The following is a 15,711-nucleotide window of genomic DNA, read 5'->3' as shown; positions in this document are numbered from 1 at the left end:
CTACGTCTAGAAACATAAAAAAAAGTCACATATTGATCACTTTCAATAATATTATTTACATCGAGATGAACCAATTCACATTATTAATTTCCACATTTTCTTACAAAATCTTTAATGAAATCTCATATTAATTATAAACAACCATGTAATAAATGCATTTTACTTCTACATTTCAATTTTCTCCATCTTTTCCTTCCTCGTCGTGAGTCTCCAAAAAAGAAGAAACCATGTTATGAAAAGAGATTGACATTTTGGAGGAAACCATGTTACGAGAAAAGAGATTGACATTTTAGAGGAGTTTAGTGTGAAATTAAAAATAGTGTGAGATGAAGTTCAGAATTAGCAAGAGGGTAGTATTAAACGAAATTAGAGAGACAGTAAAAAAAAAAAAAAATTAAGGGTTACTTATGTATTTTTATCTTATTTAATGTTAATGTTTGATAGAAAGATTAAATTATTGAAAGTGAAAAAAAAAACAGAGATTTTATAATTAAACAGTGGACTGATTGGTGGGTTATACAAAACTATAGGAACTAAATAATTATTTACCCATATAAATAAAAGTATTTATATATTTTTTAATATTTAATTGACATTCGATCGGTTTCGGTTAACCACGGTTTTTGACATACTAAAACCGTAATCGTAACTATTAACCACGCGTTTTAAAATTAATGTCAGAGAACCAATTAATGTCATATCCTGAGTAACACCCCAATACATGAATGCCCACTGGACTTGAAGTGTGTACAACACATGTCCATATTACCATTTCCTGCAATTAAATTAACAAATGAGGGCTGTCAGGAATCAAACCCCTGTACCACTTGGTTAAACTGGCTCTGATACCATGTCATGAAACCATTTGAACTAAAAGCTCAAGTTGATAGTTAAATGTTCACTTCATATTAATATCTGACACACTCCCATACGCGAATTCCCACTGGACTTGAAGCGTGTACAAACCAGACCATATTACCATGTCCTGAAATTAAATCAACAAATGAGAATCAACAAATGAGGCTGCCAGGAATAGAACCCTAGACCACTTGGTCAACCTGGTTCTGATACCATGTCATGTAACTATCCTAACTAACAGCTCGAGCTTTTAGTTCAAACGGTTCCATGACATGGTGTTAGAGTCTAGGGCTCGATTTCTGGCAGCCCCATTTATTGATTTAATTGCAGGATATGGTGATATGAGTTTTTGTTGTGCACGCTTCAAACCTAGTGAACACGTATTAATATAAAATTAACCTTTAAATATAAGCTTGAGCTTTTAGTTCAAACAGTTCCATACCAATTAAAAATCGTATACTAATCAATTAATTTTAATTAACCTTATTTTCAGTTAGATTTTTGGTTTTTTAGTTTTTCGGATTTTCATGTGCAACCTATTAATGTCATACAGGAATTTTCACGTGCGCCTTAATGAGCAAGTGAATTTGCTCATTCACCGTAAGATATATGGTTATTAGACCTGTCCATGGGCCGGGTTCGGGCCGGGCCTGGCGGGCTTTTGTGTAAAAGTGCTCGTCCCAAGCCCAGCCCAGCCCAGTATTAATTTAGGCGGGCTCGAGCCGGGCTCGGGCCTAAAAATCAAATCCCAAGCCCAACCCATATAAGCCCACCTAAAAAAATATACATAATTTCCAATTATAAAAAATCAAATTTATACTTAAAATAAATATTTAATTATAAATATATAAATTTTTTAATTAATATTAATAAGGCGGGCCGGGCTGGGCCGGCCCGTAATATTTTTATATGTCCCAAGCTCGCCCAAAAAATAGGCGGGCTTTGGCGGGCCTGGGCCGGGCTGGGTCTAAAAGTAAATTTCATTGTCCAAGCCCAGCCCAAGGGACACGGGCCTGGACAGGCCGAACGGGTACTCGGGCCCGTGGTCAAGTCTAATGGTTATTAAATCTAAACCTCAGATGCTTTGAATCTCCACCTTAGGATTCTAATAAGCCTAGATCTAATAGTCAATAAGATGCATGTCTCATGTTATATTGCAATAGGAGTGGATGGCTGAATGAAGTATGGAGCCCAAAAATACGAGGCTTCTACTCGGCCCATTATTAAGCAAGATCACAAAATATTAGGCCCCTGAGTACGTTCTGCTGCTCAGTTGCTTCCTTCGCCAATGTCAGTGAAGGCAACGAAACCTCTCCCAACATCAACAATCTCAGCGAGAAAATCAAAATCGAAGGTAATAATGCCGCCTGTTCGTTTGAGTTTTATCAGAGTCATTATCAATTTTAATTGGGCGCTTAAGTTAATGTTTCAAATTCGAGGACGTTTGAGCTAGGAAATTTGTGAAATTGAAGGTAAGCAAGAACCTCTGCGTGCGATTAGGGCTTTAGCTGCTCGCTTGCAATTTTGCAATCTAAATCCCTAGACTGGAATACTCTCCACTCTCAGGGCTAATCCCTCTTCCGTTGGCTACTTTTTCAGCAGAAGAATCATCCTTCACTCTTCGTTTCTGCTGCTCATCAATGGCGTTACTGGAGCAAAAGAATGCGCCGGATGTGAATAATGTCAGTGCAGGCAGGCAACGAAACCTCTCCCAACATTTATTGATATGCAAAACCACTTTTATTTTTAAATTGATGTGTTTTTCTGATCATTGAGACCATTTTCGAAAATAACTCCTTATTCTGATTCAGGGATCTTGGGACTACTGATTTTTCTTGCTCTTAAGTTCACACTGGTCTCGCTGCCTTTTTTAGTCACCAATCCTTCAAAAGGTAAGCTACTAAGCTTGTGATTTCTAAATTTTTGATTGTTGTTTAAATTAAAAGTCTAGTCTGTAGGTGATGAATTTGAAAATTAAGATTACCAAAAATATGATCCATCAAAAATACATATGTAAAATACAAATCCAAAATTCAAACATTTTAAAGAAAGTAGCTAGTTAAAAGCTCTCTTACAAAAATGTGCCAAATAAACCAAGTATGAATATCATAATAGAAAATGAATTTGCACAAAAGAAAGCAAAACTGATATCCAACTCCTGTCACTAAATCAATTATAGCTTATATGGTTCTAATACAGTGAACCAAGGTACATAATAAATATACATGAATACAGTGTCTACAAAGTATTTCTAATGGAAAATAACTAAAGAAAAGAGGTTAATGATAAAAAATATATCCATAATTGATGCATTAATATTATTTCACATTGAATTTCAACCAACCAGCCAGTTTTTTTTTTTTTTTTAGATAATGTAAAATTAGAAAAGAGAATAATTCTCATTGCATTAGAGCATCCACAATGGTTTATACTTACAATCACTCATTGTACATGCCACATCATCAATTTAATAAATTTCATTTTATTAAACTATATAACTCCAATGGTTAAACTTTATAACCACTCAATCATAATGGACCCACCAATCACAAAGGCTCCACTAATTAATTAAACCAATCATAATTGATCCACAAATTAATTAAACCAATCATATTGTTTTAAAAATAAAAAAAATATATATAAAAATAAGCAAAAGCTCAATAAACATTGAGTGGTTGATAATGATTACTTTTTATCATACTCTCTCCAATGGGAGAGTATGATACAATGGAGTATATTGAGCGGTTTATTAAACCCCATTGGAGATGCTCTTAGTGCTTGAAACTTATATTTCATTTTGGCATATTTTATCTTTTAAGGTTGGTCCATCTTGTCTTAAATCCTAGTAACACACTCGATTAACAGAAACTTCAATATTTGTTACTAATGTTTCAACATTTTCAGAAATCCTGAAATGGACACTGAAATTAGAAGTTTGGAGGACAGATTGAAATCGTTCCTGGAACAGCTTAACACTGAATATGGGATTTTTGAAAGAATTGTCTACAAAAACAAAAATCAGCACAGAAGAAGCTCTTATTTTCAGTATCTTTTAAAGGTAAGAATTACTATTAGTTATCTGGCGGTTGGCATCCTTTTAATGTTCACAAAAGTGAGGAATTAAACGAGAAATGTACAAAGAAAATTTTCCTTTTGACATGGTATTAGACACGATATGATAAATCATGCATGCCTGCGGAGAATTCAAAAGGGTGAAGTCAAAATGGCATTAAGTAAGATGAAGTTGAAGAAAGCAGTAGGACCTGATGGCATCCCTATTGAGATTTGGAGATGTTTGGGAGAAAGAGGAATCGAATGGTTGACGACGTTCTTCAACAAAATTTGGAGAAACAATAAGATGCCATCAGAATGGAGGAAAAGTATCTTAATCCCTTTGTATAAGAACAAAGGCGATGTCCAAGATTGTGCCAACTATCGAGGAATCAAATTAATGAGTCACACTATGAAACTTTGGGAGCGAGTGATCGAACAAAGGCTAAGGAGGACGGTGAAGATCTCGGAAAACCAGTTTGGCTTTATGCCGGGACGATCAACTATGGAAGCCATCCATCTAATGAGACAATTAATGGAGCACTATCGAAATAAGAAGAAAGACTTGCATATGGTTTTCATTGACTTGGAGAAAGCATATGATAAGGTACCAAGGGAAGTACTTTGGTGGGCCTTGATAAGGAAAGACATTTCGCGGAAATATATTGACATCATAAAGGACATGTATGAGGGAGCATGCACGAGTGTACGTACTAGTGTTGGGAAGATTGAAGAGTTTTCTATTACGATTGGAGTGCATCAAGGTTCCGCACTAAACCCATTTCTTTTTGCCATCGTTATGGATGAACTAACAAGTTCACTTCAAGATGGTATACCATGGTGCAGATGATATTGTGTTGGTTGATGTGACGAAAGAAGGAGTGGAGAGGAAGTTGGAACTATGGAGACAAACTCTAGAATCTAGAGGCTTTAAGTTGAGCCGAAGTAAGACAGAATATTTGGAGTGTAAGTTTAGCGGCCATAGGAGTAGGGAGGCAGGGATAATCACCCTAGATGGGAGAGTTGTTCAGGCTTCGGATTGCTTCCGGTATTTAGGATCTATTATCCAAACGGATGAAGAAGTAGATGGAGATGTTGCTCATAGGATTAAAGCTGGTTGGTCGAAGTGGAAGAGTGCTACGGGTTTCCTTTGTGACCCCGGCATGCCTAATAGATTGAAGGGAAAATTCTACCGGACGGCAATTAGACCAGCATTGTTATATGGTACGGAGTGTTGGGCAGTGAAACACTGCCACATCCACAAGATGTCGGTGGCGGAGATGCGTATGTTGAGATGGATGTGTGGTCATACGAGAAAGGATCGGGTGAGTAATGAAATAATTAGGACAAAAGTAGGGGTCACATCTATTGGGAATAAAATGAAAGAAAACCGACTAAGGTGGTTTGGCCATGTGAGACGTAGAGCGCTTGATGCGCCGGTTAGGAGAACCGAAGAGTGGCAAAGGGATGTAGTGGTGAGGGGTAGGGGAAGACCTAAGCAAACTTGGAGGAGAGTGATCGAGAGTGATATGAGTTTACTGGGAATTGAGGAAAATATGGTAGTGGATAGGACGGAGTGGAGGGAGCGAATTTGTGTCGCTGACACGACTTGATTTCACGGTTTTATATGATGGTTCATGTTAGCCGACCCCGAATCATTTCGGGACTAAGGCTTTGTTGTTGTTGTTGTTGTTGTTATGGTATCAGAACCGCTAGGACCAAACGGTCGAGGATTCAAGTCCGGACAACCTCGTTAATTTGTGGAATTAAAAACACATGGCAGGTTGGGTCTGTGTTGTACACCTTTCGAGCACAAGGGGCATTTGCGTGTGGGGTGTGTCAGAGATTAATATAAGATCTATGATTGGCCTTAACTATCAGCTTGAGCTGTTGGTTAAATCAGTTCCATGACATTGTTTGCTTATGGAATTAATGAAGTAGGCTAGGCAAATTGCTAATGCTGGTTCAGTGGTGTAATTTATTTTAGTTTTCAATTTGCCATACTCTAAAATTGATCTTCTTCTTTTCTCTGCATTTTCAGTAACCTATGCTGTTCTAATAGCTACATCCTTCTTTTTGGAGTTTTTTAGGTCAGACGGGATCTGAGGCTTTTGCAGTCAGCTAAGTTGGATGAGATACTGGCTTGCTGCTTTCACGTTTTCACTGGAAAGAAGCCTAAACAAAAATTGCATCTGCTAGAAAGGTGTATTTTGGCCTCAGATAATTTAATTGACACCGTTTCTCGAACTTATTGTGTGTTAGGATATGGAGCACAATTATACATTTATAATAAACGCCAATAGAATATTAAGCTATTTATAAGTTTTATCTGCCTTTTGGCTTTACAGGAAAAAAGCCCGTATCTTTGTTTAGGTTGACGAAGTATGTCATGAAGAAAAATTAAATTTCTACACCTACAACTTATGTAAATAATATGCTGATGACACTTTCTTTGATAGTCTTTATTGGAGTTAAATGCACCATTGGTCACTGAACTTACATGGTTTTCTCAATGAAAAATCTAGCTAGAAATGTTATTTGCATTTATTTTAAATTTCAAAGAGCTACTACTCATTCTGCTTGATAGTATTTAAAGATGTGTGCATGTCCTCAAATAATTTGAGGAAAATTGTGTTATTTTCTATTTATTTCGTTGGTAAACATGGCTTGGAACAAATTTATATCTTCAATTTCATGAATATTGGGTAACACATTGTACAGTCATGTACCTGATTTTATGGAGCGACTTCTAGGTGCTGCACGCTTACTATCACAGGTATATGTTTCCTTTTTTATTATCAGACGGTGTTTCTGTTGTTGGTGCAGCATTTCGTACTTTTACTTGTCTGTATATATAGATTGATACTTCATCTTTTCTTTCATTTGTTTTTTATCAATGACAACCTCCTTAAACACTAGGAAATTAGTTGAATGGATTAACCCTACGAAGTACGGACACTTCCCTGGGGTCGCCGTGGCCGAGTCGGACTCGCCGGACTCGGCGACACGGCCGGACACGGCGGCGACACGGCCGGAGCATCGGACACGGAGCGAATTTTTACTTACTGCTAATACGTGATGCGATTTAGGTCTTCTTCTCTCCTACGATTGTCGATTTGCTTTGTCTTCATCATCTGCAATTGCGATTCCTTTTGAAATCGATTCCTTCTCCTCCAGTTTCTTTTGATTCCGATTTCTTCTCCTCTTGTTTCTTTTGCTTCCGACAGCTTCATAGAGAAAGGAGTCCCCATTTGGATCATCTACAGTGGCCGCATCTGCTCTAAGAGATTGAAGCTTCCCTAAGCCAAGCCCTACAGTTCCTTTCTTTTCTTTTGTTTTCTTTCAATGCAATGGTTGAAATGTCAGCTCTCTTGCTTTCTCTTCGCCTGGTATGAACCTAATTAGTAGCCCTACCGATAACAAGGGATTCGGTAGCTGCGGTTATTGAAAAGAAAAGAGCTCCAATATAAAGATCCTCATTAGTACGTAACCCAATTGTATTCTTCTCTTTCAATTTCTTTTTTAGGATACTGATTTCTTTTTAGGGGATTCTGATTTCGTCTGTTTCAATAACTATTTTGGGGATTCTGATGAATTAATGACTTATCTTAGTATGGATGTTTTTTTTATGGATTAGAGAATGACTTATTTGTGATTTAGTAAGTTTTTATAGATTTTTATATCTAATATATATATAATTAATTATATAAAATTTGCCGTGTCCCCGCCGCACCCGTGTCTCATATTTTCTAAAAATGCCGTTTGCCGTGTCCGTGCTCCATAGGATTAACCTCATGAGGTGAAACTAATTATTCCCTTCTGCTGTTTCAGATGGTTGAGCCAATGCTGAAGGCAGCTACGTATCCTTTTTCTTCAATGAGATAACTTTTTCTGGATTCGTTTGTGACACAATTTTCTTTTGTGAATACTTTTAAATTATGTGATTTCGAGGTTTTAATAAGTCGGTTATTTGAGTATATAACTATTTGGACCCTAAACTATAAGTCCAAAGTCAATTAGCCCCCCATTCTACACAAATGAGCAATTAGGTCCCTAACATTTGCAAAACTCCAATTAAACACAACCTAACGGAAAGAGTTTAAAGTATCTTCCAACTCAGTTTCCTGTTATTTCTTTACCTGATGCAATTATAAGTATTTCTTCATCTAATCCAAATACTTATTCCTTATTAGTTTGGGTAAATAATTTATTAGTCCCTTTATTTTTACCTAATACACTGTTTAGTGCCCCTATTTTAAAAAACACATTATAAGATCCCTATTTATTGTCAATATTAACTCTTTGATCCTTCTGTCTACTTTTTTTCTAGATTTTTAACCGTTATATTTGGCATAACAGAGACAGAAAATAACAGAGTAACATGACCATTTCGTATTTACTATGGCTGTCTTGAAAGCTAAGATATATTCGGTTAAAAATCTAAAAAAACTAGACAGAAGGACCAAATGGTTAATATTGACAAAAGATAGAGACCTGACAATGTGTTAGGTAAAAAGGAGGGGACTAATAAATTATTTACCCTATTAGTTTCTCCAACTAGAGGGCGAGCCTTGGCGCAACGGTAAAACGTTGTTGTCGTATGACTGAAGGTCACGGGTTCGAGTCTTAGGAGCGGCCTCTTGCCAAAAAAATTGGCAAGGAAAGGCTTGCCCCCAGTACACCCTTGTGGTGGGACCCCTCCCCGTAACCTCGCTTAGCGGGGACGCGTAGTGCACCGGGCCGCCCTTTTTTTTTATTAGTTTCTCCAACTAGTTTTCTCCCATTCTCTTCGTCGCATCCTCATATTACAATTCTTACGACTGATCATTTTATTCCATCTTTTGTTTGTCCCTCACATGTTGAGCCTTATCTTCTTTCGCCTAACCTCACTTTCATCCCAATAAAAAAACAACAGATTATGTTCATTCTGTTAAGTTGAGGATCATTGCATTATTGAAGATGATTTCTATCAATTGAATTTGGCTCAGGATTCTGTCCAGTCTTGTGTGGGAGAAGACTTTTGGCTTGAGTTCATCGACCTGCATTTGTATAAGGATTTTGAATGCCATACTAATCTCTTAATCCCTATCGAATTGCTTGATTCCTTATTTTTTGGAGATCATGAACCTCCCGTTAAAGGAAGATGAAACTTCTAATTCTCCATTACAGATTGAAAAAGAGGTTAATCTGTCAGCAAAGGAAGAGGATACTTCTATAGGTTTTGTGCTTGATTGGAGAGTTTTGCAAATGTTGGGACCTAATTGCTCGTTTGTGTAGAATGGGGGCGCTAATTGATTTTGGACTTAGGGGCCCAAATGGGCTTTATGCCATAATTTATTCATTTTTTTAATTAAAATTTTATTCTAGGCTTTACAGTGTTAATGACATTGTTTATGGTGCCATCATTAACCAAGATTTATTTTGTACATGGCACGCTCTAACTGTTTCACTTGCACTTTTAGAACAATTTGTTTGAGCGAATATGTTGTTCAATTTCAGACTTTCAGTTACCATTTTATTCTTTTCCCGGTGAATGTGGTTTATGGGGCTTGAAAAACACTTAATACCTTCTTAGCCTCCCAAGTTGTCCCATATTGCAACTGACCCCTCGAACTTAGACTTGTGACAACCCCTCAACTTGCTTATTTGGAACAAATAACCTCTCAAATAGGTTAATATTTGTGATTTTGGGAGTTTTTTTACCCTTCAGGTATCAGTAGATTAGTTAGATTTAGCAACCGATGTTTTGGAAATATTTTATTTCTGATGTAATATTATGTTGAATGTTTTTTCGGGTTTAGAGCTTATCTGTTCCAAAATAAGTAACTTGAGGAGTTTTTTTTTTTTTTGAAATAAAACACTTCTTAATTATTAGAATCGGAAGAAACAACATTGAGATAGGGTGGTGGACATGCTCACACACCACGAACATACTGGGAATTGACCGCCTTAGCTAAGAGATGAGCGGGGCTGAATTAGCTGAACGTTTTACATAAGAGACTAAACAATTGTCTAGCTCTTTTAAGATACTAACACAAGACAAAATGACCTCAAAATCAAGCTGATTACATATTTCTGAGATGCGTTCTGAGTTAATCATTGTCTCCATAAGCAACACTAACATGGGCCTGTGGACCTGCAACTTGAGGAGTTATTTGTTCTAATTGAGCAATTTGAGGGCTTATTTGTTCCAAATAAGCAAGTTGATGGGGGTTAGTTGTCACAAGTCTAAGTTCGGGAGTCAGTTGCAATATTGGGACAACTTGGGGGGCTGGGAAGATATTAAGCCATCTTTTTTTTAGACTGTTTATATCAGTTGATTGAAAAGAGGGCGAGCCTTGGCGCAACGGTAAATGTTGTTGTCGTGTGACCAAGAGGTCACGTGTTCGAGTCTTAGGAGCGGCTTCTTGCCAAATAAATTGGCAGGGGAAGGCTTGCCCCCAGTACACCCTTGTGGTGGGACCCCTCTCCAGACCGTCGCTCAGCGGGGACGCGTAGTGCGACCAGGCCGCCCTTTTATTGTCGTCTAGCTAGGTGGTGTTCCCTTTTGTTTGTAAATGTTGTTTAGATGAGTTCTTTCTTTATTAATTTTTACTAAAGTTATAATCTTGAACCAATTGTGAAAAAGTAGCCTGGCTGCATGGTTGCCTATTTTCCATTTGGATAATTCCCTTAACCATTCTGAAGTGAGATATCTATTTTGCTTGCGCAATCTTTTTTTATGGGATTTTCTTTGACAATTCTGGCATCGCTTGCACGTCTTCGAGTTTTAGTTCAGCAAGTAAGTCCTATATATTCTCTAAGCTTTTATTTAATGCGCAAGTTAGGGTGTAAGGAATGATATGGATGATATTTGAAAAGGTATGATGGCTTGATGCTTAAGAACTCACATTGATGTCGAGCATGTTCCTGCAGCAGTAGAAAATAAATAACATGAATGATATAGTGGACAGATGAGTGAGGCATGTCGTAATTGGGTTTTGTTTTAGGTTGGCTTGATACATTCATTTGCCCCTAAACTTGTCCAAAAAACTTGATTAGCCCCCTGAATTTTTAGAGTGTCCCAATAGCTCCCTCAACTTGCATAAAATGTTCAATTAACTCTTGAACTTGCACAAAAAGTAAGTTAAATGCGGAATGTATATTGCACGCGTCTTAAAAAAAGTAAAACGACCAAGATCGAAGTTATTAAGTTATAATATTAGCGAAGACAAGTTTTATTGTTGAACAAATAATAACTTCCTTTTGAATCTCTTTTTGAATTATGTAATAACATTCTAAGATGCGTAGAATTCATCTTCCGCATTTAATTTACTTTTTTGCAACCGAGTTATTAATTGATTACATTTTACGCAAGTTCAAAGGGCTAATTGAACATTTTATGCAAGTTGAGGGGGCTATTGGGACACTTTGGAAGTTTAGGAGGCCAATCAAGCTTTTGGGACAAGTTCAGGAGCAAATAATGTATTAAGCCTTTTATGATGGCATTGGTTATCTTTCAATTAGTGCCATATCTGGATATTTAGCTGTCTGTTTTCAGTTGGAAAAGCAACCTAATTAGAGCCTGTAAGATGTTTGCTGTTAGCCTAAAACATTGGGTTAAGGTGCAAAAATACCCCTAACGTCTAAAATGGTGCAATTTTACCCTTAATATTGGTAGTCTAGAGCAATTTGGTCAATTAGAGAAACTATTCATCAAATTGTCTTCTCGGTCATTAATCTTGTCATCTACACTTTACATTACATGTGTGTCGTTTTATTATCCATTAGTAATGTAACGACCCGGTCCGGAGTGGGTGGCGCTGGGGTAGAAGGCCTGAGCAAGGAGCGGCCCTAAGGGATGGCGATGGGGGCAGGAATGAACTGAATCCCACATCGGAAATGGAGAGGGAGTGATTGGGGCTTATTAGTAAGATGTGAATCCAATACATGCAGACGCGTTTTAAAGCCGTGAGGCCCAATGTGTTGGAATTGGGCCAGAGCGGACAATATCTACATGGTATTGGACCAGAGTGTTACAATTGGTATCAGAGCCGACTCTCCACGTACGATGTGTGGTTCGGGGACGAACCAGGCGGAAGCTGGTGGGCCTGTAACGACCCGGTCCGGAGTGGGTGGCGCCGGGGTAGAAGGCCTGAGCAAGGAGCGGCCCTAAGGGATGGCGATGGGGGCAGGAATGAACTGAATCCCACATCGGAAATGGAGAGGGAGTGATTGGGGCTTATTAGTAAGATGTGAATCCAATACATGCAGACGCGTTTTAAAGCCGTGAGGCCCAATGTGTTGGAATTGGGTCAGAGCGGACAATATCTACATGGTATTGGACCAGAGTGTTACAAGTAACAAATCACAAATATATGATTAAACGTGATTTAAAAAAATAAATAAAAACATATTGTATTTTGTACGAGTTGGACAAAAAAAAAATTCAAATATTTCGCCGATTTTAAAAATATTAACCTCCAATTCTATTCTTAAATCACAAAAGATATAATTTTTTTTAGAATTAACTTGCGTGCAATTAGGGCAGAATAAGAAACAAAATATTTGTTTTATAATACTGTCTAAAATTGATCCAAATTGCCAACGTTAGTGATAAAATTGTTCTTGTCTGCCAACGTTAAATGTAAAATTGCACCATTTCAAATGTTAAGGGTAAAACTACTCCGATAAACATTGAGTGTTTTTTTTTTTACTTTATCCCTAAAACATATGTTGCTGCTTCTAATAGAAATTACCATCGGATTTTCTCAAATAGATATTACTTGATTTTGTCTCTACATTCAACATGGTGTCTTCTCTCTCTCAAAAGAAGCAATCAGTTAAAATCACGCAAGAAGGAATTGAGGTTTGTCTCGGGTATTTCAAAATCCTTTTATTGTGCAAAATTTTCGGGTAAATTACACCCATGGCCACTAAACTTTATCCATTTTCACATTATGGCCACTGAACTTCATTTCTTCCCGATATGGCCACTAAACTTTACACTTTTTAACACCGGTGGCCACTTAACGTCTCAAAACGACCGTTGACGGCTAAAAATAAAAAATCCAAAGCGTTAATGATATTCTAAGGAACTTTAATTCTTGAAATTTTTCATTTTGAGGTCATTTGGATGTTGTTTGGTTAGGAGAGAGAAAGTGAATTTTTAGAGAGAGAGAGCTCCAAAAAATGTGATTTTCGAAAATAAAAAATGTGGTTTCATGGTAAATGTCGTTCTGAACAACTTTAATTCTTGAATATTTTCATTTTGAGGTCGTTAACGGTCATTTTGAGAAGTTAGTTAAAATTGAGTGGCCACCGGTGTTAAAAAAGTGTAAAGTTTAGTGGCCATACCGGGAGAAATGAAGTTCAGTGACCATAATGTGAAAATGGGTAAAATTCAGTGGCCATGGGTGTAATTTACCCCAAAATTTTCTTATTATCTTTGGGTAAATTACACCCGGCCACTGAATTTTACCCATTTTCACATTATGACTATTGTATGGTCACTGAACTTTACACTTTTTAACACCGGTGGCCACTCAATTTTAACTAACTTCTCAAAATGACCATTAACGATCGTTAACGACCTCAAGATGAAAATATTCAAGAATTAAAATTGTTCAGAACAACATTTACCAGGAAACCACATTTTTTGAAGTTTTCTCTCTCTAAAAATTCACTTTCTCTCTCCTAACCAAACAACACCTAAATGACCTCAAAAGGAAAATTTTCAAGAATTAAAGTTCCTTAAAATATTATTAACACTTTGGATTTTTTATTTTTAGCCGTCAACAGTCGTTTTGAGGCATTGAGTCACCGGTGTTAAAAAGTGTAAAGTTCAGTGGCTATACCGGGAAGAAATGAAGTTCAGTGGACATAATGTGAAAATGGGTAAAGTTCAGTGGCCATGGATGTAATTTACCCTGTTATCTTTTGGCTTAATACATCATTATTTTACCTGTTGAACTTGTTCAAAAAACTTGACTGATCCCCTAAACTTTTAAAGTATCCTGATAGCCCCTTCAACTTGCATAAAATGTTTAGGTAATCCTTGAATTTGTGTAAAATGTAATCAATTGATTAGTTGTAAAAAAAGTAATTTAAATGCGAAAAATTTATTCCACGCATTTTAAAATATTATTACATAATTCAAAAATAGATTAAAAATGAAGTTATTACTTGCTCAATTATAAAACTTATCGTCTCCAATATTAGAACCGTATATCATGATCTTGGTCGTTTTACTTTTTTTTTTTTTTTGAAGATTCATGCAATACATCTTCTGCATTTAACTTACTTTTTTGCAACCATGTGATCAATTGATTACATTTTGTGCAAGTTCAAGGCTAACTGAACATTTTATACAAATTAAATGGGCTACCGAAACACTTTGAAAGTTCAGAAGCTAATTAAACTTTTTGGAATACCGGAACACTTTGAAAGTTTAGGGGAAAATGATGTATTAAGCCTTATCTTTTGCTTAAACGATTTCTTACATTTTTTCTATCAAAATTCGTGCAGGTTTTTAGAGATTTTTATCCAAAAAAATAAGTATTTCGTCACTTTAGAATGCACATGGGAGACATACAAGTTTTTGTTGGTTGAGAGAACACACAAAAGAAGTCTAACAAATCAAGTTGGGGATGTTGGAGATGCTTCAGTATTATTGTAGAATTTCTCAATAATAGTGATTCATATATCAATATAACCAATGGTTAATTAAGATACTATGTGGTTTCGCCTAGGGATAGCAACGGGTACTCTACCCGTGGGTACCCGACATTATCTGATCCTAATGGGGCTACATGTACCCTGTATAAAAGGGTATGGGACGGATATGAGATCAAAACCAATATCTGTTAGGGTAATGAGACGGGTATGAGAATACCCTCCAGGGTATCTGGTACCCGTTATCGTCATAATTGTTATATATATATAAAATATTATTGTGTTTTGGATGTAAGATGTGAGATTTGTACACCAATCTTTTGTTTTTTTGACTGTTAAGTAATACTATTAAGCTACTTTATTTTTATTGATTAAGGTTCCATTTGTTCAATTTTTAGATGAATGCTTTATTAAATTTATACTTTGTTAAATTTGTAATATTTTTTGTTTTATTTATTGATTCTTAACGGGATAAGGTACCCGTGAATTAAATAAGACGGGTATGAGATGCAAAACATATACCAGTTAGGTTAATGGGACGGGTATGAGTAATTAAAAAATAAACATGTAAGAGTTTAGGGTTGACACTACCCGTGGGTACCTTACACTTTGCTATCCCTAGTTTCACCGATTTGCAGATGGGTAAATGTGTTTTTTTTTTGTAAATGCGACTATGTGGTTTTGCAAAATTTTGCAAACGTAGTTCCATGTTTTGCAAAATTTTACATTTGGGTTCACTTTGTTAAAATTTGGCCGACAATGATCTCGAAATGACAATTTTCAAGAGTTAAATGATATTTTAAGTAACTATAATTTTTCAACTTTTTATGTTTGAGGTCATTTAAGTGTTTGTTATGAGAGAGAAATTTAATGTTTAGAAAGAGAAAACTCCAAAAATTATATTTTTGAAAAATTAAAAATATGGTTTCATAGTAAATATGATATTAAACAACTTTAAATCTTTAATTCTTGAAAATTTTCGTTTTGAAGTTGTTATCGGCTAAATTTGGTATATTAACAAAAATGAAAATTCTTGCAACTAGATGATTGCATTTGTAAAAAAAAGAATATCAAAATATTAATCTGCAAATCGGTAAAATCACAGGGCATTTGTATGTAATTTGCCCTGCAACCAATTCCAATCCTCCA

The 15,711-nt window shown here is 36.2% G+C and overlaps 1 protein-coding gene across 10 annotated transcripts; it reads left to right on the top strand.

Moving 5' to 3' along the window:
* The first annotated feature begins 2,077 nt into the window (after positions 1-2,077).
* Positions 2,078-15,178, top strand: LOC136230469 (uncharacterized). 10 transcript variants are annotated; one of them, XM_066019539.1, is made up of 10 exons: positions 2,078-2,212; positions 2,461-2,540; positions 2,670-2,750; positions 3,763-3,916; positions 6,000-6,112; positions 6,631-6,685; positions 7,741-7,769; positions 10,597-10,690; positions 12,668-12,768; positions 14,416-15,178. In XM_066019539.1, exons 4-10 carry the CDS (start codon positions 3,773-3,775, stop codon positions 14,564-14,566), a joined length of 687 nt encoding a protein of 228 aa, XP_065875611.1. In that variant the 5' UTR covers positions 2,078-2,212; positions 2,461-2,540; positions 2,670-2,750; positions 3,763-3,772; the 3' UTR covers positions 14,567-15,178. The 10 variants fall into 10 exon arrangements, with proteins under 10 accessions (XP_065875611.1, XP_065875607.1, XP_065875609.1 ...); XM_066019535.1 differs by having other exon boundaries at positions 2,461-2,550; XM_066019537.1 differs by having other exon boundaries at positions 2,458-2,540.
* The last annotated feature ends 533 nt before the right edge of the window (positions 15,179-15,711 follow it).

Source organism: Euphorbia lathyris, chromosome 5 (assembly GCF_963576675.1).
Source record: "Euphorbia lathyris chromosome 5, ddEupLath1.1, whole genome shotgun sequence".
Lineage (NCBI taxonomy): Eukaryota > Viridiplantae > Streptophyta > Magnoliopsida > Malpighiales > Euphorbiaceae > Euphorbia > Euphorbia lathyris.
The sequence above is the reverse complement of the archived record's forward strand: the minus strand, read 5'-3'. Positions and strand labels throughout refer to the sequence as shown.